The following is a 22,747-nucleotide window of genomic DNA, read 5'->3' as shown; positions in this document are numbered from 1 at the left end:
GAGGGTCTGGATCGGCACTGAGGCTGGACCTCAGGGCTGGCACCTCTGTTTGTTAAAGCCTCGCGGCTCACTCATCCAGAGAGGCTTTCTCCCTCCTTCAAACATGGTTAGTGTGTTCCTAGTTCGTTGCCCACGGCTCCTTTCATCTTGAATCATAATGCCTCGTGGGTATGCTTTATCACCCCTTCTGGACTCTAGAAACTCCAGAAGATCAAGTGTGTGTCTGGGCTCAAATCTCATTTATCTCCATCCACAGCCTCAGCAAAGAGCCTGGATATGCTTGTGGAGTGGATGAGGTCAGGTTCAAGTTGAAGGGACTTTTGCCAATGTGGGAAATGCAGCCTCGGGCTTGATGTCACTGGCTCCCCGGGAAAATGCTCTTCTGCTAAGAGAGTCTATGAAAGGATAGAGAGTAGTTTGTCCATCCATCCGTCCATCCCTCCGTCCATCCGTCCATCGGACAAATCTTTATTAAGCATCTATGCTAGAAATGGCGCCAGATACTGGAGATAGAGTCATAAGGCTGGATCAGTTCTCGCTCACGTGGAGATTCCGTCCTAGCCCAGGGAGAAAGATAATCAACAAAGAAAACACCATGTCGTGGTAAGTGCCATCATAAAAATCAGTCAGAGTGATGTGCTTGTGTGACCGCGAAGGGGTTGGAAGGGGTCTCTGAAGAAGGGGCGCTAAGGAGACATTTGCAGAGGGGCAGAGGTGGCCGTGGGGGGAGGGCTGGGCGTGAGCAGTCCCAGAAGGGGAACAGATGGGACAAAGCTTTGAGGTCAGGGAAGGTGGGGACCGAGATGGGACGAGTTTAATGGGTATGAGGAATGGAAGGCAGGCGAGAGTGACTGGATCCTGGAGAACAGGAGGCGATGAACACAGATGACCCACAGTTCAGTAGGGCGATGGTGGTGAGATGATCAATAGGAGGGGACAGAGTGCACAGAGCATAAGTTTTGGACCAAGGTCTGGATTTGGTCCTGACTCTATTACTCATGCGTGAACTTGGGCAACTTTTCTGAGTCTTAGCTTCTTTCTTTATAAAATGGTAATTTGCAGAGTTCTTGTGAAATTAGACGGTGTAATGGAAAGAAGCCCCCACCATGTTTACTATGAATGGTAACCTGGAGCCCAGGCAAGAACGTGAGCGCCAGCATTGACCGGGTCAGGGAGGTGGGAGCCCAGGGCTGAGAGGGGACGGGTTAGCCATCATCCTGAGGGGGCCTCTCTGGCCCTGTCCTAAGTTCATCTCACTCTTCCTCCCCACACCTGACCTCTCTCCTTCCATCTCTCTTACCTCTTACCTCTTTACCTCTTACCTCTTTACCTTACCATCTTTCTTACCTCTTACCTTCTTTATGTTTCTTTTTATTCTCCCCACAATTTCTGACACTCACTTTCCTTCATGTTATTTATCAGCTCAACTGTCTTAAATTTAGAATAAAGACATATTTGGGGGAGCCTGGATGGCTCAGTGGGTTAAGCCTCTGCCTTCATCTCGGGTCATGGTCTCGGGGTCCTGGGATCGAGCCCCGCATCAGGCTCTTTGCTCGGTGGGGAGCCTGTTTCCCCCTCTCTCTCTGCCTGCCTCTCTGCCTACTTGCGATCTCTCTGTCAAATAAATAAATGAAAAATCTTAAAAAAATAGAATAAAGACATATTTAAAAATATTGACTGTTGAGTATGGTTTCGCCTTCCTTTAAAAATCAGGGGTTTAATGCTTCATAGATCTCTGTAAATACAAACCTAGCAGCAGCATCCACACCTAAACTAAGTAATTTTATATGATCGTATGGCCCCTGGATGATTGTTTTTTTTCCACTGAGATCACTGTCTCTTAATAGAAAATGGCTCCTACCGCTGGATTAAAGGATTAGAAAGAGATTGTCTCAAGGCATTTGGGGACTGGGGCACCGGGAGAAGATCTCCACTGGCTGGGGAGCTGAGAGCTGGATACCCTCCACAGGCCGGTAACCTCTGAGTCACCCCACGGATGCTCTGGAACACAGCCTGGACATCATGCTCAGCCTCTGGTTGGCTTGGGGTCTGTGGGTGTCCCTGCAGATATGGCACAGGACAGGTAGGAGGGCATGGGTGGCCTGGCTGGGGTCTACTGGTGGAGATGGAGGCCTGGAGTGATGGGTGAAGACAGGCTATGGCATGAAGGGTGATGTGAGATGCCCTGTTCCCACTGTTGCGGTTGCCTGTAAACAAAGGCCAAGAAAGGATAAGTTTCGTGGGTGTGAATATGTGTGTGGGTCAGGTGGGAAGAGGGAGCATGGAGAAAGCCCCCTACATTCTGTTCAAGGCTTATATTGAAAGGGGCTTGTGGGTGGGAGAGCAAGGGGGCCAATACTTAAGCCCAACGGAGGCTCTGGCCCTCGCTTGCTTTCCTATTTTCTGGGAAGGGACATCCAGTGGCTGGTGGTGGCTGGCTGTGGCCTGTAGGTCATCTAGTCCAACCGCACACTGTTCAGTAGGACCCTGAGGACCCAAGATGAGAAGTGACTTGTCCAAGGCTGCACAAGGAGGCAAAGGTAAAGGCCTAGTGTACTTGCCTTCATACCAGGTCGCCTTTGAGTCTGGGTGACGGCAGTAGGAATATGGTAGGGTGACGATCTTTCTGTACTCTGACTTTAGGGATCCCAGATGTCTAGCTTCAAGTCCTGCCCTGGCTCATGGTACAGGGGCTGAGCCCCTCATACTCAATGTCTGCCTTCCAGTGGGGTGGGGCTGAGTGGAGCCCTGCATTGTGGACTGGAAGGTGGCCCAAAACTTATCCATGGACACAAATAAGCTACATGTGGCAAATTGAGAGCTAACTTTAAAAATGAATGAGGTGGAGAAGATTTTCATCCCCACAGAGGCCGAAATAAGGTCACATGAACTATTGCTATGGCTCAAGGATCTCAGATTAGATGCCTGGAAGGAGCTTAGGGAAAACAAGACCACCAGACAGTGGGTCTGAGCTGGTCTGGAGGGGTCTGGCTCCTTGATGCCCTAGTGGTTCCGCTTCAGAAGAAGGTCAAAGGCAAGTTGTAGCGATGGCAGAAGTTATGGGCACTGGGTCCTCCTGCCATCTTCCTTTGACGCCTCCCCTTCTCAGGTGGCCCCTTCAGTGTCCCTTCTTGGAATGAAGGGGCCAGGGAGTGTGGAGACAGGGAGGGTGTCCTCCGCTAAGCCTGAACTTCTGGCTGCCTGGCCTCAACAGTTTATTACTGGCCTGGGCGACAGCTGGGAATGGCCAGGGCACACTGAGGAGGGAGTGGGTGGTACTGGGGCCATCCTAAGCTCCCAAGATCTCACATACCATGTGGTAGGGGTTGACGGGGGCGGGGGAAATGGAAGGAATGCCTGTCCCTTCTCTCTCCACTCCCATGCTAAACGGAATGGCAACACCCAAAAGGAATTTAACAGTGGAGCTTTGGAAGCCATCTTTCTCTCCTAGAGACTTTTTTTTTTTTTTTCCCCAAATGACTGAGTTAACGAAGAGGAATCTGGCTATTTTCTCTTTGCACCAAACTCTGAACATGGGCGAATGGGCTTCACTGCAATGACAGAGAGTGGAATGCATGTAAGGAGTGCTCTGTAGCAGTAATTCCACAGTGGAGCAGGGACTGGCCTCCGAGCAGGTGTGTGACCTGGCAAGGGGGGTCCCCGGGGGTCCTTTAGCTGCTCCCCACTCCCGATAAAAGACCTTCTGACAATCTCTCAGAGGAAGCTCCCTCTGCAATGATTTGCCATCCTTTTCCATTCTGTGTCTCCGAGGGCACTGTTTCCCCAGTCGGGGTCCTCTCAGGATCTCCCAGGTGTGTGCTTACAGTGTAGGGAGAATGGCATTCCTAGGCTTTCACCTTGTATGTGTGTGCGGGGTGACAGGGGGTGGTCAGCAAGGAGGAAGGAAGCCGAGAGGAAGGAGGAAGATGGTTCACTGAACCTAGATCCCCCTGGGGGAAATCTGTGGACTCCCTCAATGACCTCTTGATGAACAACATTTCCAGCAGGCTCATGACTGTCCATGGACCTTCTACGATGTAGGTCCATTCCTGAGACCTCTGGGAAAATAGCAGGGTTACAGCCTGACCCAGGGCCACTTGGGAGGGACAGATGGAAGGGAGGGATGACTAGCAACCTCTCTGACCTTCTTTCAGACAAGGGTTCTTCTCTGGGGAACACGGACATACTGACTTCTGAGTAAAACAAAAGCAGCCTTAACGCCACCAACTATCATCCTTAGGTCTCTAAGATCCTTAGTAAGTTCAGCTCTCTGCCTACTCAAGGGAAAATTGGAAATGCGGTGGTTCTGTGACCACTAAAAGACAGTGACTCAGCAGTCACAAGTCACCTTTGAGAAAGCATGGAACCAGGATGGCTTTCCTGGTGACAGCTACCAAACATTTAAGGAACAGATAAGTCCTGTGACACAACTCTTCCAGAGAGTGGAAAGAGAGAACCTCCCCAACTCATTTTATGAGGCTCGTAAAACACAGATACTCCAAATTAGTTTATTATTAGCCTGGACAGCAGCAGTCATGGCCGCCGCATCCTAGAGTGTAAGAAAGAAAACACGCAGGCCTGTTAATATATAAACACAGAAGTGTGAAACACAGATCAGCCAGATCCAGCAATGTGCAGAAAAGATAACCCATCGTGACCAAGTAGGGTTAATCTAGGAATGCAGGATGAATTTAACAGGGGAAAACTCATGAATATAAATTACTTTATTAATAGAATAAAAGAAAAAATTTATTATAAATAAAAGCCACTTGACAAAATTCACATTCCTTCTTATGGAAACTTTCAGGAAACCAAGAATAGAAGCAAACCTCCTTAGTCTTATAAAAAAACATCTGTGAAAAACCTATAATAAATAGTCTAGTTAACACTGAGCTATTGCAAATGTCTCCTTACAGGCCAGGAACAAGATAAAATGCCCATTCTCACTGTTTTTATTCACCACTGTATTGGAGATCTTAACTCCACAGTAAACTAGAAAAATAAATAAAGGCATAATTTTTGAATGGAAGAAGCAAACTTATTTGTGTAGATGGTATGGTTGTCTATTGTCTATAATGATCATCTATAGGATGATCATGACAATATTAAAAATATAGGGTAAGTATAATAAAAGTTGTATGAGATCTTTAAGAAGAAAATCATAAACTTTTATTAAGATATATTTTATAAGTATAAGTAAATATAAAGATAGATGTTTTTAGATTGGGAAACTCAATATCATAAAGATGTCAATTCTCCCCAAATTGACCTGTAGAGTCAATGAGACTCTAATCAAAACCTAAACAGAATTTCTAGTTGAACGTGGCAAGAAAATTCACGTACATGGAAAAGTAAGGGCGGGGAATAGCCAAAATGTTGCCAAAACAGAGAGCATAATATGTAGAAGGATTTGCCCTACTGGATTTCAAGACTGATCATAAAGCTTTAGTAATTAAGTCGGTCAGTTACTGGGGCAGGGATAGAAACATAGACCAAGAAACAGAAAGATATCCATGCATATCTAGAAATCTATTTGTTAGTATGAAAAGGATGGAATATTCAGTCAATAATGCCGGGAATTTCCATATGGAAAAAAAATTAGGAGTAGGATCTCACCTCACAGCACGTTCAACTGTCACTTTCAGAAGGATTAAAGACCTAATGATAAAGAACTATAAAACTTTTAGATGGCAATTTAGGAAAACATCTTTTTGATCTTAGACTAGAAAAGATTTCTTTGTTTTTTTGTAAGTTCTTTGATTTTTCACCGGGTGTGGGGCTTGAGTTCACAACCCTGAGATCAAGAATCACACGTTCTTTTTTTTTTTTTTTTTAAGATTTTACTTATTTATTTGGCAAAGATCACAAGGCAGAGAGGCAGGCAGAGAGAGGGAGGGGGAAGCAGGCTCCCCGCCGAGCAGAGAGCCTGATGCAGGGCTCAGTTCCAGGGCCCTGAGATCATAACCTGAGCCGAACGAAGGCAGAGGCTTAACCCACTGAGCCACCCAGGCGCTCCGAGAATCACACGCTTTTCTGACTGAGCCAGCCAGACACCCCTAGAAGGAGATTTCTTAAACAAGATGCAGGAAGCACAAACCATAAAGGATAAATTTGGTGAATTTAACTACATTAAACAATAAGAATGAAAAGCCAAACCTCAAACCGAGAAAAGGTACAGTCAAACCTGTAACTATCAAGGGCCTGGGTTCGGCCTATGTAAAGAACCCCTACATTTCAACAAGAAAGAGACAAACCACACAACAGGAACATGGGCAAATGACACAATAGATTGTTCGCAAAAGAACAAGCACAGATAGCTTGCCAACATAGAAAGTACTAAATTAATAAATAATTAAGGCAATGGGAGTTTAAACCAAAGTGAGATGCCATTTTACACCTCTCAGATTGGCATAGAGAGAGGGTAGGAATGGTGAGGATGGGGTGCGCTAGGAACTCTGCAGTGGTAGGGAAGTGTTGTACATCCACTTTGGGAAAATAACTGCCCACACCTAGTAAAGTTGACCTTACATGTGCCCCAAATTCTATACATATGTACCAATGGACATGTTCAGAGGTACCCATAGCAGTGTTGTCCACATGAACCCCAAAGTGGAAACACCACCAATGCCTCCTGACCGCAGAATGTGTAAGTCATGGTTTAGGCACATGGTGGAATACTATACAGCAGTGAAAATGAGCGAGTTTCCAGGAGAAGTGAGCCACAGCAAGCCCACACTGTATGTTTCTACGCATGTAAGATCAAAGACGGTCTAGACCAAAATATCTTGTTTAGGAATATACACACAGTCAGTAAATAAGAAAATGAAGGACTGAATAGCCAAAATCTAGCTAGAGGGGTGGAGAATAAGGGAGGGGCGCATCAGGAGCTTGGAAAGTACTGGTAATATTGTGTTTCCTCACCTGGGTGATGGACTCATGGGACATACGGAACATACATGTTTTAAACACTCTTTTGTCTATGGGCAGATTTCATCATTAAAGCAAAATAAAAACAATAGAGTTTCAGCTCTCCCTGCTTAGGTAGGGTGCAGGTGGGGGTGTGGGCGCTTTGGGCCCACCAGGAGAGCTGGGTCCTGGTTGGGAGGAGGGATGGGGGTTAAGTATTTGCCTGGGCTTCCAGCACGTGTATTAGTCATGGTGGTGAATGTTATGAATGTGCTCGGAGAGAAGGCCAGAGGGACCTGTCCTTTATAGGGCTCAGTGGTCATCCCTGTTAGGAGAGTGGCCAGATATTATTCATGAGTGACGTCACCCAAACGTGAGTAATACAAAAATTTCCTTTCAGGCGATATTGCTCCAAGCTCACTCCACCACTATTCCAAGCAGCATTCGCACCTGACTCAAAGGCCGGCTCCGGTGTGTCACCTGGTCTACGAGTAAGTGTGGGCGGCTGGTGGGGCAGGCTGATGGACAAGGAAAAAGTTTAGTTTAAAAGGTAGTATTTGCTCAGGCGCCTAGGTGGCCCATTCGGCTAAGCGACCGGCTCTTGATTTGGGCTCAGGTCATGATCTCAGTATCCTGAGATCGAGCCCCCCATTGGGCTCCCTGCTCAGCGGGGAGTCTGCTTGAGATTCTCTCTCTCTCCCTCCCCCCCACCCGTCCATCCTCTCCTCTAAAATAAATAAATCTTTAAAAATTTTTTGTTTTAAATAGTATTCGCTTTGGGGGTGGGGCTCAACCTCATGGGGGTAATGGCAGACACCTGGGGGATTTTTGTGAGAAGCTGGCATGGCTGAGGTATGCTGGCGTCTGGGGATCTGACCATCACCGTAAGGTGGAATGAAAGGAAGTGAGACCAGGAGACAAAGCTGGGGTCTGATAAAGGGTTTGGACTCTGTGCTGATGATGGAGACTCGGCTCTCCAGCCAGCGGAAGCTGCTGGCAGTTACTAAGCACAGAGAGGGTTGGGATTCGATCCAAAATTTAGAAAGATCGATCTGGTGGCTGTGTGATGGTTGGCCAGGATAGGGGAGGAACTGGAAGCAGGGAGACCAGCAGGAAGACCGGAGACAGGTGGCACTGATTTGAGCTGACACAGGGACCATGGATTTGGAGAAGACCAGAGAGAGGCTGTGGTTAATACTGTCCGGGGGATAAAGCTAGTACCAAGGCAATACTGTGTATTTAGGGGGACTTGGGCTTTGGACACCCATGCAAGAGCTCATTTTGCCAAAAGGAGACTCTGATAAATTATATTTTTTAAAGATGTATTTATTTATTGGGGGGGAGGGGCAAAAGGAGAAGGAGAAAGGCAGACTCCCCACTGAGCGTGGAGCTTGATGCGGGGCTCCATCTCACAACCCTGAGGTCATGACCTGAGCTGAAATCAGGACTCTGTATACTTAACCAACTTAGCCACCCAGGTGCCCTTCTCCGCTAAATTCTTGACTTATCCGCCTCCAGAAGGTAAAGAAAGGACAGAGAAGTGGGGAGGGAGGGAAGGCGTGAGTGCGCATCACGAAGAGGAGGGGTTAACCCTACCTGCCTGACCGGGCTTCTGTTTCTCTGCCAAAAGTCACACAGCTAGTAGGCGGCGGGGGCCGGAAGTCAGCTCCGCGCTCCCCAAAAGGAAACAGCCACCCCGGGCCCCATTCGGAGCAGCGAGGAGGCTTCTGCCAGGCTCGGATGTGCCATATTTCCTTTGAGTTGAGACCTCAGAGGAAGGGAATGTGTGTAAGAGCAGACCGGTGCCCTGGGCTGAAGAAGAGCCGATTTGTGAAGGCCTGAGGACAGACAGGGTGGAGAAGCGGGGAAAGCATTTTTCTAGGGATCCGGGACTGGCCGTACTCAGCTGAAGGGTCAGGTCACGTCCTCCCTCCCACTCGTCCCCATCTCCAGCTGCCTGCCTGAGTCCCACCCCAAAACCCAGCGTGGGTAAGTGCAAGGACAGACGGACCATTCGGTGATGTGCACTGAATGACCAAGCTTCAACCTAAAGCTGCAAGGGGCATCAGGATGACTCAGTTATCCGGGGTGCTGCGCGTGCGCGCTCTGCCGCCGCATCCTGGCTCCTGGAGGCCTCCGCTCTGCACTCAGACCTGGGATGGCAGTCAGTCTTCGGTTTAAATTCCCGTGAAATGAGGATATCATTGTCCCTGCCTTTTCTGGCACATCGGAGCCATAGGAGACATAAGGCAAGGGAGGGGCTTAAAAGAGGAGTCATCTCAAAGTGAGCGCTCAGTACCTATCTGGGGTCCGGAATCCCATTTTCCTGCTAACGGGTGCCGCGGAGTCCCGAGGGCCAAGCAAATCTCTTCTCTGCTGCCATCTAGTGTGAGTCCTGGGGATGACACCAGAGCGGAGGCAGGTGGGACCTGGGTCCTGAGAGCTGCCGGCAGGGATGTGGTGAGACGTGACACCGGGCCTCCCACACCCCAAATGGACAGCCTTCTCACCTGGCTCAGACCTCTGCGTGCCTTACGCTACCCTCTCCTCGTGGCTTCCCCACCTCCCCTGTTTTAATCAACAGGGTGCTTAGAGAGGCCCTGTAAGTCACAGCACTCGGGACAGTGGGTGCAAACCAGATTTATTTTGCAAGTAAAAGAGGCAGCCCAGGAAAGTCAGGACAAAAGGAAGCAAGGCTGAGAGGTCTGGGGGATTGCAGCTCCCCCTCCGGGAGAGCTGGGGAGGCAAGCTGTGGCGTGACCCCGGGCCCTGGCCTGGTTGGTGGCTGGGGCTCCAGAGGTCTCGGGCGTTCATCTCCACGTGCAGCATTTGCAGGAGGAGCTGAACACCAGGCTCTGCGGGCACCTCTGCTGGAACAGCTTCCCCCCTGCACAGGTGTAGTAGCTGCTCCGGTCCCGAGGGTTAGGGTAGAGCCCGTCGGCTTTGCCTTGACAGAAGGTGTCCTGTTTGAGGCCAGGGCCATGCTCAGGTTCAGAAGGCTGGCCTGGTTTGGGGACTTCAGGTTCTACAGTGCCTAAAGGCATAGAGGGAAGACCAGGGGAAAGAGGGAAGATTCAGCCAAGTCTGCCCCAAGATATCCCAACCCACAGGCAGAGAGCAGCCAGGTGCCCCAGGGGGAGAACAGCCTGACAGCAGCCACGCCCACAGCTGTGGCACCGCTCAGCGGGACACGTGGGGGCAGCCCGTGCAAGAGGCCATCAATAGACATCTCCCACCTGCACAGACCAGCAAGGATCACCGGGAGTCTCGCACTGCAGGCTGAGGGCAAACTTCCCCTTTAAAAGGAGAGGATTGAGCTGCGGCTCGCTCCCGGGCTGAGGGCCCCCAGAGGGAAGCCCCAGTTACCAACACCCCCGAAAGGGGAAGAAGAGCCTGGAAAGAGAACGGTTTCAACAGTTTCCTTAGCCCCCGGAGTGCATGAAATTTGGGAAATTGCAGTGTTGGGGAAAGTTGTTTCCTCAGAAGGAGCCAGGACCTGCAGCTCACGGAGGGGGTGTTAGTACCCTAGCCGCAGATTCTGCCTCTGCCCCCGGCTCCTTACTCACTCAGCTCCAGCTGCAGTGCCTTGATGAGGGGGTAGTGGCCCTGGTTACAGAAGAAGCCAGCGAAGTCGTCCATGTCCAGCGCCCAGACCATGGCCCCACCCAGGCCTTTCTGCTTCAGGTAGCTGGCCTGTGTGGGGAGCGAGGTACAGGTGGCGGAGCCCGGGGCAACCTGGGCAGGCCACCCCAGAGTCCCTCCTCTGGCTTCCTCCCTGAGACAGGGTTCTTGTTTCCAGCACCCCTAGGCCAGGAGCGGTCCAGGCTTCCGGACACAGGCCCAGGCTGGAAGCCCAGGAGACCGAGACCTGATCCCTACTGGGCATAAGTCATTCTGGAATCCTCCCATCTCAACAGGAGTATGGCCTGGGGTGGGGGTGAGTGTGGAGGTGTGAGGAGTGGGTGTGTGTGGACTTCCCTACGTTGGAAGCTTTAACATCTCCGTCTTTCCTGGGCTGAGCTGCTGGGTTTGGGGGCACTGTCTGCTGGTTGTGATGAATCCAATTACCATAGGGACGACGAAGCTTCCCCAGAGATCTGATCAATTTCCTATCTTCAGGTCTTTGTCCTCCCTTGAGGGCCTTCTCTCCCCTACTAGATCCCCAACTTGTCCCCAGGAAAGGGTTGTGTGTTCCCTTAAGGGCGCTTCCCTATCCCCCTAAGCCTGCCGGAGATCGGGGGAGGCCCTGGCGTGAGGGCTGGAGGGTAGGGCAGGTCTGAGGCAGATGCACCTTCTCTGCTTTCAGACTTTCTCAAAGACCCTTCCACCTTGACCCCTTCTGTCTCCTCCAGCAGGGATCACCCTGCTCAGTTCTTCCAGAGCCCTTGATCTACCCCTCTAGGAAGCCCTGCCCTTTCTTGCATCGAAAGGGGAGTGACTTGTCCAGAAGGAAAGGGTGCGGCTGCCTCTATAGGAGGTCACGATCTCATGGGGGAGAAAGTCATGGAAACACATAAATGCAGGGGTGGGGGTGGAGGGATGGGCTAACTGGTGATAGACCTTGGGGGGGGGGCATGTGATGTAAAGAGCACTGGGTGTTGTATGAGACTGAGGAATCACAGACCTGTACCTCTGAAACCAACATTATGTGTTACTCAATTGAATTTAAATTTAAAAATGTTAAAAAAAAAAAGGAAAGAAATACATAAATGCACTCTTTTTCAGCCACCAATATTGAGCAAGAGTCGGTTGGGGTGGGTCATATATGTAAACCAAAAAGTCTATATTTTGAACATGCACCAAATATTGTCAATGAGCTGAAGAAAAGGATACACCTCACTCTATGTATGTCTCCTCTCCCTATGTCTGTAGAATTTGTATTTTGTCGAATACAAATGCAAGTATGTCATAAAATACAAATTCTTTCAAGAGTGGTACTCACGGTAGAGCGGCTTTTGTGATTGCATCTTTTCTTAATCAATAGATGGTAAAAATGTAAAATGCTATTGCGAGAAGGTCTTGACATGTTGAGATATTTTAAAGGAGACTTCTCTTTGAAGAGGTTCGGAATGCTACCGCTCAGGGCTGTTGACAGCCTCGGGCCCACCCAGGTCCACCCCCTCCCAGCAGGGCTGGGTCTCACCTTGGTTTTGAAGCTCTGCACATCATCGAAACCCACCCACTGGTTGCCCTGGAATGCGTACGGCACCTTCTGGTCCTCGATTCTGTGCTGAGTGGCCCCCTTCCAGGAGCAGACCTGTAGGAGCAGAGGGCAGAGCTGGGGAGGCTGGGGAGGAGGGACCTGTGCCTCCTTGGCCAAGAGGAGACCGGAGAGTGAAAAACTCCTGTCTGAGGGAACCTGCAGGACCTAGGAGGTTCTAGATTGAATGACCTAGAACCCCGGATTCAATGAGGCACTGGGGATTAACGTTAATACAAGATGACAGATAGGGATGGAATTCGCCAGGCCAGAATTCGCTTTGCCTGGCATCCTCATTCAGAAACTATGAGAGAAGCAGCAGCCCCCCACCCCACCCCATATTGAGGGGTGGCTGTGGGTTCTCCTACCTCATAGTAAGCCAGCAGCCCTCCCTCTCTGGTGAAGGGGCCAGGGGTTCCAGGCCCAGTGGTTGGGGCCCCCACTCCAGTGTCTGATGGGGAGGCCAGGGTGAAGGAGCGTCCGTAGGTAGGCATGCCGAGGATCAGTTTGTTGGCAGGGGCCCCCTTCTGCAGCCACAGCTGCACGGCGAAGTCCTGATAAGGGATGAGGAGGGGCAGGGTTAACTCACTTTGCCTTTGGCCTGGTTCTGGCCGTCCAAAGCCAGGAGCTTCAGAGGAACATCACAGGCCTTAGTAGTGTTCCAAGCCTGTCCTGTCTTCTTTAGGTCCTGTCTTAGATCCTTGACCCCAAAGAGAGAGAAGCCGCATGGCACTCTGGCCGACGAGCATGAGCTTTGGAGTCTGACAACCATTCACAGAGCCAATAATTAGGGATTGACCCCTGGGACCCAGGCTGGATGCTCGGGATGCGTCAGCGCGCAAAGCGGCCGAGATCCCCGCCTGGGTCAGCCACTTCACTACTTCACCTTGCTGAGCCTCCAGCTTCCTGTCCGTAACATGGAAACAATTAAAATTGCAAGAATTGCAAGATGTGATGCAGCTAGAAGGTCCAGCAGAACGCAGCAAGATGAAGCTGTGATCACGCTTGTGCTCATTGTCGCTTGAAGTTCCACCCAGTACGCGAGCAGGGAACCCGGTCTCCTTTATCTCTACGTCCCTTGTGCCTGCAACAGTGCTCGACACTTGGATACTCCAACAGGAAGAACCAATGAGTACACGGTGTCCTCATGTGTCCCCGCAAGGGCTTTCCCCCTCACGCATGACTTGATGTGACACCCCTGGCCTGACACGCGGAGGTACCCAGTCTAAGGATTTGGAATAAATGAATAGGGAAGACCCTGCCCTCGGGTCAGGATTACAGGCTCTTTTCCCCCAGGAAGCAGCACCGTTCAAATCCAAGTCCTGGGGTGCCTGGGTGGCTCAGTGGGTTAAGCCTCTGCCTTTGGCTCAGGTCATGATCCCAGGGTCCTGGGATCAAGCCCCACATCGGGCTCTCTGCTCAGCAGGGAGCCTGCTTCTTCCTCTCTCTCTCTGCCTGCGTCTCTGCCTACTTGTGATCTCTGCCTGTCAAATAAACAAATCCAAGTGCTCCTGTTACTCCGTCCCCTCCTAGCACTTAAGGAAGGAACACTTCTCACTAAACGCATCTGTATTTCTTTCTTTCTGCTGGTCTACACGATTTATCTCTGATCAGACTGGAGCTTCCCGAAGGCAGAGGGCGGGCCCCCCTGCTGAGCTCTATGGGACTTCGTGCACCTTTGGGAAAGTCACTCTGTGGCCAGAAGCAGTAGTGGACACACAGTACAGAGAGCAGAAAGCCTCCATAAGAGAAGGGCCTCCTTTCCCCTACGTGGATCCAGGGCGCACAGTCTGGTGAGCACAGTGCTGGTGGGACTTCGGGCCCTCGCCTCTCATCTCTGGGTATTTCCCCGCTGGGCTGGGCTCGCACAGTTTTCCAGATTGGGGGGCAGGGGCTGGGCTCAGTGTGAACTATGGATGCCCGACTCAAATACCCAAAGATGTGTCCCTTGTTTGTGAAAGAGCCCCAGAAGTCGAAGATGTTCTATCCTAGCTGATATGCTAGGATGTGGGCTCCCCAAAATTAAAAAGCATTTTTATTTAGGGTTTTTTGTTTGTTTGTTTTGAAAAATAATACGATTGTTCTTAACTTTTAAAAAATGTAGAGTGGGCTTATAAAAAACCCTCTGGGCTGCTCCACCAGGGTGAGCCGGGCAGGAAGCCTCCACCCACCCCAGCCGGAAACCAAACCTGCCCTTTCCAGGGACTGGGGTGTGGGAGGGGAAGGTCCAGTCCCGAGGGACATCCCCTGATGTATTATCAGCTTGGGAAAGCTTCCGCCTCCTCCGAAAGCACCTTCCAGAAGGTCAAGGTTAATCAGAGTGACCAGGAGGGAAAGTTTACCCATGGCCTTGAAGGAAATGCGGTGGAGGATGTGAAGAAAGCAAGAAGTCCTTTTTGCAGGACATTGAAGGTCAAAGACAGCCTCCCAACGAGTCACTGCTTTGATGTCATTAAATTGGTTTGCTGTGTCTACTATCAGCCAGGATGCTAAACAGGAGAACAGGAGTCAGGTTTTGTCTCAGCACTGGCACAGGAGGAGAAAGAAACAAGCAAAGGAAGGGAAAGTCCCAGCAACTCTGCATTATTAGTTATCCTGCTTTTGTTTCCATTAGGCCTCAGTCTGGGGGCGCCTGGGGGGCTCAGTCAGTTAAGCTCTGTCTTTGGCTCGGGTCAGGATCCCAGGGTCCTGGGATCAGGCTCCCATCTCAGTGGGGAGTCTGCTTCTCCCTCTCCCTCTGTCCCTCACCACCACCTGGCCCAGGCTCCTGCTCTCTCTCAAATAAATAAATAAATAAAATCTGAAAACAAACAAACAAACAAACAGGCCACCTGACAGGGCCTGGGGATGGGGTGTCCTGCCTCTCCCCTGCATCCACTCACCACGTTCAATTCGGCTGCTGCCCCGCTCTCCCCCTGCCTCTTGTAGAGGGGGCTGTTGTGTCCGGTGGTCTTCTCAAAAGAGCCATGGAAGTCGTAAGCCATGAGGCTAAGAAAGTCCAGGTTCCTGCAGGAGGTGTGGAGAGAAGGGTGAGGGGCTAGTGAGCAACCCCTCCTTGCTCCTTCCTGCCCTCCCTGTGGGGCCAAGGACGGGCCCTCACAGTAAGAGACAGGGATGCAGGGTCACCCCCGGTCTGTAAGAGGTTATTAGACAGCACTGCCTTGTTTCCCCCAAACTCCCAGTATTGAGGTCATTGTCATTCACACTGTGGGGTTAGCAACTCCCATCTTTGGCATCCTTCCTCCAGCAAGCTCGGGACACTTTGTGCTTTCACCGTTTTGGAGGGAAATCTAGCTCAGTGTCGCTCAAATTTTTGTGTGCCCACGAATCACCTGGGAACCTCATCCGAACACAGGCCCTAATTTAGGAGGCCTGTGGTAGGGTCAGAGGTTCCGTGTCTCTAACAGGCACACAGGTGCACACACGGCACATCAGCGTGCAGGAATCGAGATGACTTGTCTTCTGGCCTTCACGCTTGCCCTCCCAGGGTACTTGATGTTAAGACTGAGTTTCCAAGGAAAAGGGCAAGGATTCCGAAAGAGAGCATCGGAACCCTGGAGTAGCAGACATGGGGAGCAGATCCTTCCTGGGTCCGCTGCTGGAGGGGCCGGTCTTTCCCAGAATGACACCTTGCAGATGAGCACCTGCTCTCCTCCTGGGGCAGCTCAGCCTCAGAGAGCACGGGTTCCATACCATATGCCTGAGACTCACTGAGCAATTTTGTCCACCTCGTATCCAGCATCTATGGTCGTTCTCCCGGCTGCGACGGCTGCGCTCAGAAGAAGGCGTTCCTTCCCCGAAGTCTGAGCTTCCTGTTGGAAGGCTTTGGCCAGGTCCTGCAGGGGCAGCTCAGAGTGAACCCAGAGGCAGGGACCAGATAGGTTCCTGGGGGCCCCAAGCAGATGTTCCCTTTTGGGAGTCTGAAAACCGACCTCAGGGCTGGTCTGTGCTATGCTAACACACAAAACAGTGGGCCCTGGGGACAGAGCAGCTCTCAGGTGTCCCCTGAGGCCGCCGATCTGGGCCCCCCTGGCCAGTGGGGTGACCCCCTCCCCCGCCCAGACACACCTGCACCAGGGCTGTGAAGCGCTGCTTGTCTGAAGGAGGGCTCCCCCGGCTACCTGGGTACTCCCAGTCAAGGTCAAGGCCATCAAAAGCATGATTGCGCAGAAACTTAATGGCTGAGTTGACAAAGATCTGACGGTTGCTGGCTGTCGCCACCATATCTGTGAACCTGTGGGGTGATGAAGGGCTTTGTGGGCCTGCCTTGCTCACAGGGGGCTTCTCTCTCCCGCAGACACAAGCGAGAAACTCCTCTGGATATTGGTGGCCGGCCACTGGGCCGGGGGCGTTGCTGGGAGGGCTGCGTCAGAGGTCTGATGCAATGTTGGCGGTGGAAGTGTGTCCTGTCCCCACGGCACACTGACTTGTCTGGATCTTTGCCTCCCCAAATTCCCTCCACCAGCGTCCTGCCATGTCTCTGCTCAGGGAACTGTCCTACCCTGAGTTGGAACTAGCTGTCACCCCAAGCAGGGAGGTTTAGAGAAGAGGAAAGATCAGTTTCTAAAATGAACGGAGAGAAGTACAGCAAGGTTAGTGAGGATCTGGGTAACCCGAGGGCCGGCTGCTCTACCCTTGGTCGGTTCACATGGTCATTTTCTTCAAACTTGCATACGTAAAACGCTTGTCGAAATCCCGCGCCGCCCGAGGAGCCCCCTCCCCACATCCTCCTGATTCCCAAGATCCCTCTAAGAAGTGTTTCAAGGTTATAGACTGATCCTATTTTAACTGGTTTTCTATTGATTTATTCATTTAATTAATAGCAGTTCTGAAGTGGGATCCACGTGCCAAGATCCCCAAGCTAAGAACCCCTTGTTCCAGTAAAAAAATCTGCATATATACAGTATTTGGGAAAGATGGGCCATAAACTTCATTGGGTTTTCTAAAGGGCCCATGATCCAGAAAGTTTTAGAAATGTGATGTCTGGGTGGTTCACTTGGTTCAGTGTCTGCCTTCAGCTCAGGTCATGATCCTGGGGTCCCAAATGAAGCCCCAAATCGGGTTCTTTGCTCAGTGGGAAGCCTGCTTCTCCCTCTGTCTGCCGCTCCCCCTGCTTGTGCTCTCTCTCTCTCTCTCTAACAAACAAATAAATAAAATCTTAAAAAAAAAAGTTTTAGAAAGAATAGTTTAGAACTTTGGGAACCTTGTATTCTGGACTTTCTAGGAAACGTCTAGGTTCAAATACCTCATTCCATTATCTCTATAATTCCTCAAAAATGTCCTAGAAATGCCAGTATTTTTGGCAGCCAAGCTCTCTCTCTCAGACGGCCTTTGACATCCAGAAATGGAACAAAAATTCTCAGATAAGATATCCTGTTTTAGAGCTCAGAAAATATAGACACTCTATGTCCCTGGGATTAGTTAGGACTCTCCCTTGACCCATTTCTTGGAGGAAGAGACTGAGAACTGGAAAGGGGTCAGAATCTCTCCTGTGCTGCTGGCAAGCCTGGGTGTGTAACAGACATTCTGGAGCTAAGCCTCCTCCATGGCCCTCCCGGTGAGGTACCAAGAGCCCAAGAGGAAGGTCAGCCCCCAAACTCCAGGCTCCCCTCCTGACCCTCTCGCTCTGATTACACTTCAGCCCAGTCTGATTCCCTGACCAGGGCTCTCTCTTGCCAGTGAGTCAGGTCCCCACCCAGTGACTCTGCCATACAGGTGCCCATGGCCAACTCACTTCTGGGTGCCGAAGTTCCAGCCCCCGACGGCAAGCAGTGTCTTCAGCTTGGGATTCCTAGGAAAGACAACACAAATACTGGAATTTACAGATTTTTATCACCCAGCCATCTCTTGGGGCTCACCTCACTGATGGAGAAAGCAATGGGTGGTGGGTGCCCTGATGGGTGCTGATGGGGTAGGGGTTGTCTAAGCTGATGGGGTAGGGGTTGTCTAAGTCCCTATGCACAGAACCCGGATGGGGGGAGCTCTAGATTGGGAAAGAAAAGGCATGTTCCTGCCTTCAAGGGCTCCCATCTCTCTGGGGAGATAGACACGCAAAGAACTCAGAAGTGAGAGATCAGGTAGATCCACAGAGAGGCTTTGTCAAAGTGGTGATGATGCTTGAGCTACAGGATGGATAGACTTTAGGAGGAAGAAGGGCCTGCATTCCCAGCAGAGGGAAGCAGTTTCCCAACCCAGAGCCCACGTAGACCTAAACTAGAAGGGGCCTTAAGGAGTCCCTGTCTACGCCTACCTCTTCCACGTAAGCACGGGAAAGCCCAGAGAGGTGATGCGACTTGCCCAAAGCCACACAGCAGGTCTATAGCCTAACTGCAGTGCTGGGGAAGATTTCTGGCTCTGAGAGGAGGTGCCTGGCTTCTCTACTTCCCACCCCCCTCCAGAGAAGCTCACGTCTTCTTCAGGCCGTTGAACTCCTGGTATAACACCTCGTCATTCCACTCTATAGAACTGAGCTGGTGATTGTTCATGCCGGCAAAGGCGTAGATGAGGTGGGTGCACAGATTTGGGTCCACATCCTTAGGTAAGAAGCGAGCGGCCCCCTGTCTGTACTGGGCCCAGTTGGTGAAGTAGCAAACCAGCTTTGCAGCAGAGCCTGGCCATTGGGGACAAAGAAAAGAAATGGCAGTCATAAAGGTCCGCTGATAAAGGTTCCGCCCAGGGCAGAATGTAGATAATGTTAGAGACTCTGGACTGGCTGAAGGCAGGGAGGCAGAACTTTCAAAATGTAGCACGGAATACTTCAGAAGTTTCGTTCAAATGCAAACACATGAAGTAGCAGGAAAGAGGGCCCAACATGCTTGCATTCAAGTTTTAGTCTTGCTTTAAAAAGTTTTATTTCTTGCAGAGAATCTAGGTTTATTAATATCTCCAATAAGGTTCTAATGAAGAGCTTGTTTAATCTAGGAAAAGGCGGGGTGCCTGGGTGGCTCAGTCATTAAATGGCTGCTTTTGGCTCAGGTCATGATCCCAGGGTCCCGGGATCAAGTCCCACAACGGGCTCCCTGCTCAGAGGGAAGCCTGCTTCTCCCTCTCCCACTCCCCCTGCTTGTGTTCCCTCTCTCGCTGCGTCTCTCACTGTCAAATAAATAAATCAAAGCTTTAAAAAAATTAATCTAGGAAAAGGCAGCTTATTTCTGGAAGCCCCAGAAAGTTTGGGAACTTTGGGGGGGTGCCCATGATTTTTTATCCCTGCATCTGTCAGAAATGCATTTTGGGGCAACTCCCTCTTCAGCTCTGGCCCAGGGTCCCCACTGGAAAATGACTATGTGGTCTCTGAGGTCTCTTCCAGAACTTGTGGTCTATAAGGGTATGGTTTGCACGAGGTCCTCTTTCCATCTCATGGACTTGGCAAAATCATGGGTTTGTTCTGGAGCACATCTATGGCCAGTGTCTAGACCCTGGGACTTCCTTTAGCCCCGACAGTGTCTCTCTGCAGTCCCCTTTGGCTTCTAAGTGGCTAGTGAGAGGTCAGGCGAGGGAGAAGAGGGTGCAAAGTGTCTACAGGAGGCTGTGTGGAAACCCAGAGCACGAGAGGCTGTCTGGGATTCCCCTGGGCAGACGGATGGCTCCCGAAGGAGAAGTTGGAGCCCCTGGGGGGTCACCGGCTCTCCAGAGGTCACACAGGAGTAGAACTTGCCAGTGGGGACTGGAAGCATAGCCTGCGCTGATGTAGGAGGAGGACTGGTGAACTCCTCAAAGCAAAGGGTTAACCCGGGGAACAATATATCCAAGGACTATCTAGGAGGAAGCGTGGAGGTTCTTCTTACATCGTATCTTGTTATATCAAATATCGCGCCTGGACTTTTGTACAATGGCGGCAATAAAATGCGGTGGTTAAAAGAAGGGTCTCTGGAATTCTAATGCCTGGGCTGAAATCCCAACTCTGCCACCTTCCAGCCAGGTTACTCAGCTTCCTGCTCCAAACCATGAGAATGATCATGGTTTCTACCTCAAAGGACTGTTGCACGAATAAAGAGTAAATATATTATATTAGATACTCAGAACAGTGGTAGCGGACAGCAAGCTCTATTCTAAGTGCTTTACATGTATTAACCCTTCATTCACACAAGACTCTGTTAATCTATACACCAGACCATAAGCCCAGAGCAACTTGGACTGAAGCTTTTAGGGAAATCTTCAACCTTTCTTCCCCACGTTTGTTTTTTCTGTGGCTCCTGGCTGTTGCCTCCTGTGAGACGAGGAGGAGAACCATTCGTCTAACATCACAGCCCAGCCTCAAGACGAGGGTCTGAGGAACCAGCATTCCTGGAGCCGCTGACGCACAAGGAGTGGGGTGGGAAGGGAACCCCAGAATCCAAGTTGCTGAGCACCCCCCAGAGATCTCTCACCTGTCTGAGATGGAAAGAGGACGCCTTGGGCTCTCCCAAGCCCTATAAGCCATCAGTCCAACAGAAATAGGAGTGAGTGTGTTGTCCAGGCTGAGCTAAGGGGCTGGGGCATGGAGTTGGGTGAGACCTGGGCTCCTTACCTCCAGTAGTTCACCGCCTGGTCGGGGAGACATCTATGCCGATAGCAACACTGACGTACACATAGGGAAATGTGTTCAGCTCTGTGAGAGCACAGAGGTTGGAGCAAGGGACCTCAGGGAAGACCCGAGAGAGCTTGATAGTGAAGCTGGCCCCAGGGACAAGCAGTTCGGCTAGTGGGTAAGGCGGCAAAAACCTGTTCCTGGCACAAGGACACCTGCAGGGGTCTGACCTTTGGAGGAGAGGCCCCATGGAAATCTGGCGAAAACTCTCAATGTGGGGTGGGGGTCGGGGTGGGGAGTGAGTGGGGAGGGGAGCAGAGGGAAGGGGCTGAGGGAACCCAGGGCTAGCCTCAAGAAGGTGCCGCTTACCCTCCCCATCCAAAAAAAGAGGGCATCCAACCCTTGATCTCAGCTCAGGTCTTGATCTAAGGGTTGTGAGTTCAAGCCCCGTGTTAGGCTCCACACTAGGCATGGAGCCTACTTCAAACAAACAACAATCAAACAAACAACAAAACAACAAAACTACAAAGAAGACTCCACTCACCCCATTGGATTGTCAGCAGAACCATCAAACCTAAGGCGGCACAAGAGAGAAGGCAGAGGTTAACTGGTCATTCGTATTTTCCCCGGACCCTGTCTGCTTCTTGAAGCCTGGGAGGTAGGGGTGGTCAGACAGGGGTAGGCAAAGGATGGTTTTCTCCGAATCAAACTTCTGTCCAAAAGGGACCCAGGAGGGCACTGGGTCCATCCCTTCACCCCAGCCAGATGGCAGGGGCCCCTCCCTGGCCTGGACTAGCCCCAGAGCTGATGGAAGTTTCTGCGAGGGAAGACTGCTCCTCCCTAGAGCGTCAGTGGAGAGCGGAGTGTACTTAGGAAGATTCTAGGAAAACCCCTGACTAGTGAGGTTTCAGAGAGAATGTTTCTCTTTTGGAGCAAGCAGAAAACCTGTCCTGGGACTGTTAAGAGCCAGTGTGGAAGGGCTAGGCCAGAGACACTGTCTCTCCGTGCGGCCTTTGTGCCTCTGCTCACACCCACTGGTTTCCTACTTGGTGCTGCTTTCCTGCCACACCTCACAAATCTTGGTTGAATTGCCAGCATCCCCGGAGACCTCAGGCCCAGCGGAACTCCTTTAGAAAGATTTATTTCACCTTTCTGGTGACCTTGGATGTTCCTGTTATCCTAATAGAACCTATGTGAACACTTGCAAGGACACCCAAGGTCACGGCTCCTGGGCTGCCCTCTTTCTGTTGGGACAACCAGCACAGGGTTGAATGAATCCTTGTGGGAAGAATCCATTGCCAGTGGGCATCCCTTAAAAAAGGCCAAACACAGAAGCCTAAGAACATGGAAAGAGAACACCACCCACTGCCGTGGTGTTCACTGACTCTGGGCTTGCAAGACAGGAGGAGGAAAAGTCCATTTCAGTCCGTTGAGAAAAGCCTTTTCTTGCAGCACAAAGACTCTAGGATTGAAAGAGCCCATGGGGACACCACAAGAATGGAATGACCCTCCGAAGTTCTCCCGAATGTTCATGCTTCCTTGCAGACAGCACCAAGAAGCCACCTAATAGCTACATTCTCACCTCCTCACAGCTGCCTGTGCCCAGCCCACTCTCCCGGACAGCGCCCACTCACCTGCCCAGGCCATGGACCGTGCCATGGTGCTGGCTCGGCGTCAGACTCCAGCCAGTGCCACCGGCTTGCTAGACCTTCTCTCCTTTTATCGGGCTGCCCTGTTCCACCGTAGCCTGGAGTGTTGAAATCAGGGGGTGGCGGAGGAGGGAGAGGGAGCTGGGGTGTGGCGTGAAGGGCTAGGTGTCACATATCATGGGTTGGGCAAACCTAACACAATGGCCTTTAGCAATTCCTAGTTTCCTGGAACAATCACAGAGTGTAAACTGGGCCCTTGGCATGACCCAATTGGGTAGGCTGAGAGTGGGAAGCGGGAAGTGATTCTAAGCATCCTGCTGGACAAGCCTGGTTCTGATTTCCCTAGTGGGGGGTTGGTGAGTGACCGTGAGTGACCTATTGCTTATTGGGCTTGGGGGGCGAAGAGGAATGATTCACAAGCCAGGGAAGCTGGACTCCTGACCAGCCTGGTGGTTATTTCCCCACTGTTCCCTCTGGAATTCACTT

General features: G+C 51.1%; 1 protein-coding gene across 1 annotated transcript; it reads right to left on the bottom strand.

Annotated features, from left to right (window-relative positions):
- Positions 1-9,530: 9,530 nt before the first annotated feature.
- Positions 9,531-22,383, bottom strand: CHIT1 (chitinase 1). Its single transcript, XM_045983475.1, has 11 exons — positions 22,247-22,383; positions 21,157-21,186; positions 18,515-18,716; positions 17,841-17,897; positions 16,175-16,340; positions 15,818-15,942; positions 14,989-15,112; positions 12,475-12,660; positions 12,050-12,163; positions 10,473-10,599; positions 9,531-9,940 (listed from the first exon to the last, which is right to left on the bottom strand). Exons 1-11 carry the CDS (start codon positions 22,269-22,271, stop codon positions 9,717-9,719), a joined length of 1,380 nt encoding a protein of 459 aa, XP_045839431.1. The 5' UTR covers positions 22,272-22,383; the 3' UTR covers positions 9,531-9,716.
- Between the last annotated feature and the right edge of the window lie 364 nt (positions 22,384-22,747).

Source organism: Meles meles, chromosome 17 (genome assembly GCF_922984935.1).
Source record: "Meles meles chromosome 17, mMelMel3.1 paternal haplotype, whole genome shotgun sequence".
NCBI classification, from domain to species: domain Eukaryota; kingdom Metazoa; phylum Chordata; class Mammalia; order Carnivora; family Mustelidae; genus Meles; species Meles meles.
Note: the sequence above shows the minus strand (reverse complement) of the source record. Positions and strands in the feature narration are given on the sequence as shown.

Bases quoted from the DNA above. Each gene is read 5' to 3' on its own strand.
- CHIT1 (XM_045983475.1), bottom strand. From the start codon at position 22,271: ATGGCACGGTCCATGGCCTGGGCAG. The intron at 21,187-22,246 runs GTGAGTGGGCGC...GTGCCGCCTTAG, and splicing joins ACGGTCCATGGCCTGGGCAG to GTTTGATGGTTCTGCTGACA. The intron at 10,600-12,049 runs GTGAGACCCAGC...CTCCCCACACAG, and splicing joins TGCAGAGCTTCAAAACCAAG to GCCAGCTACCTGAAGCAGAA.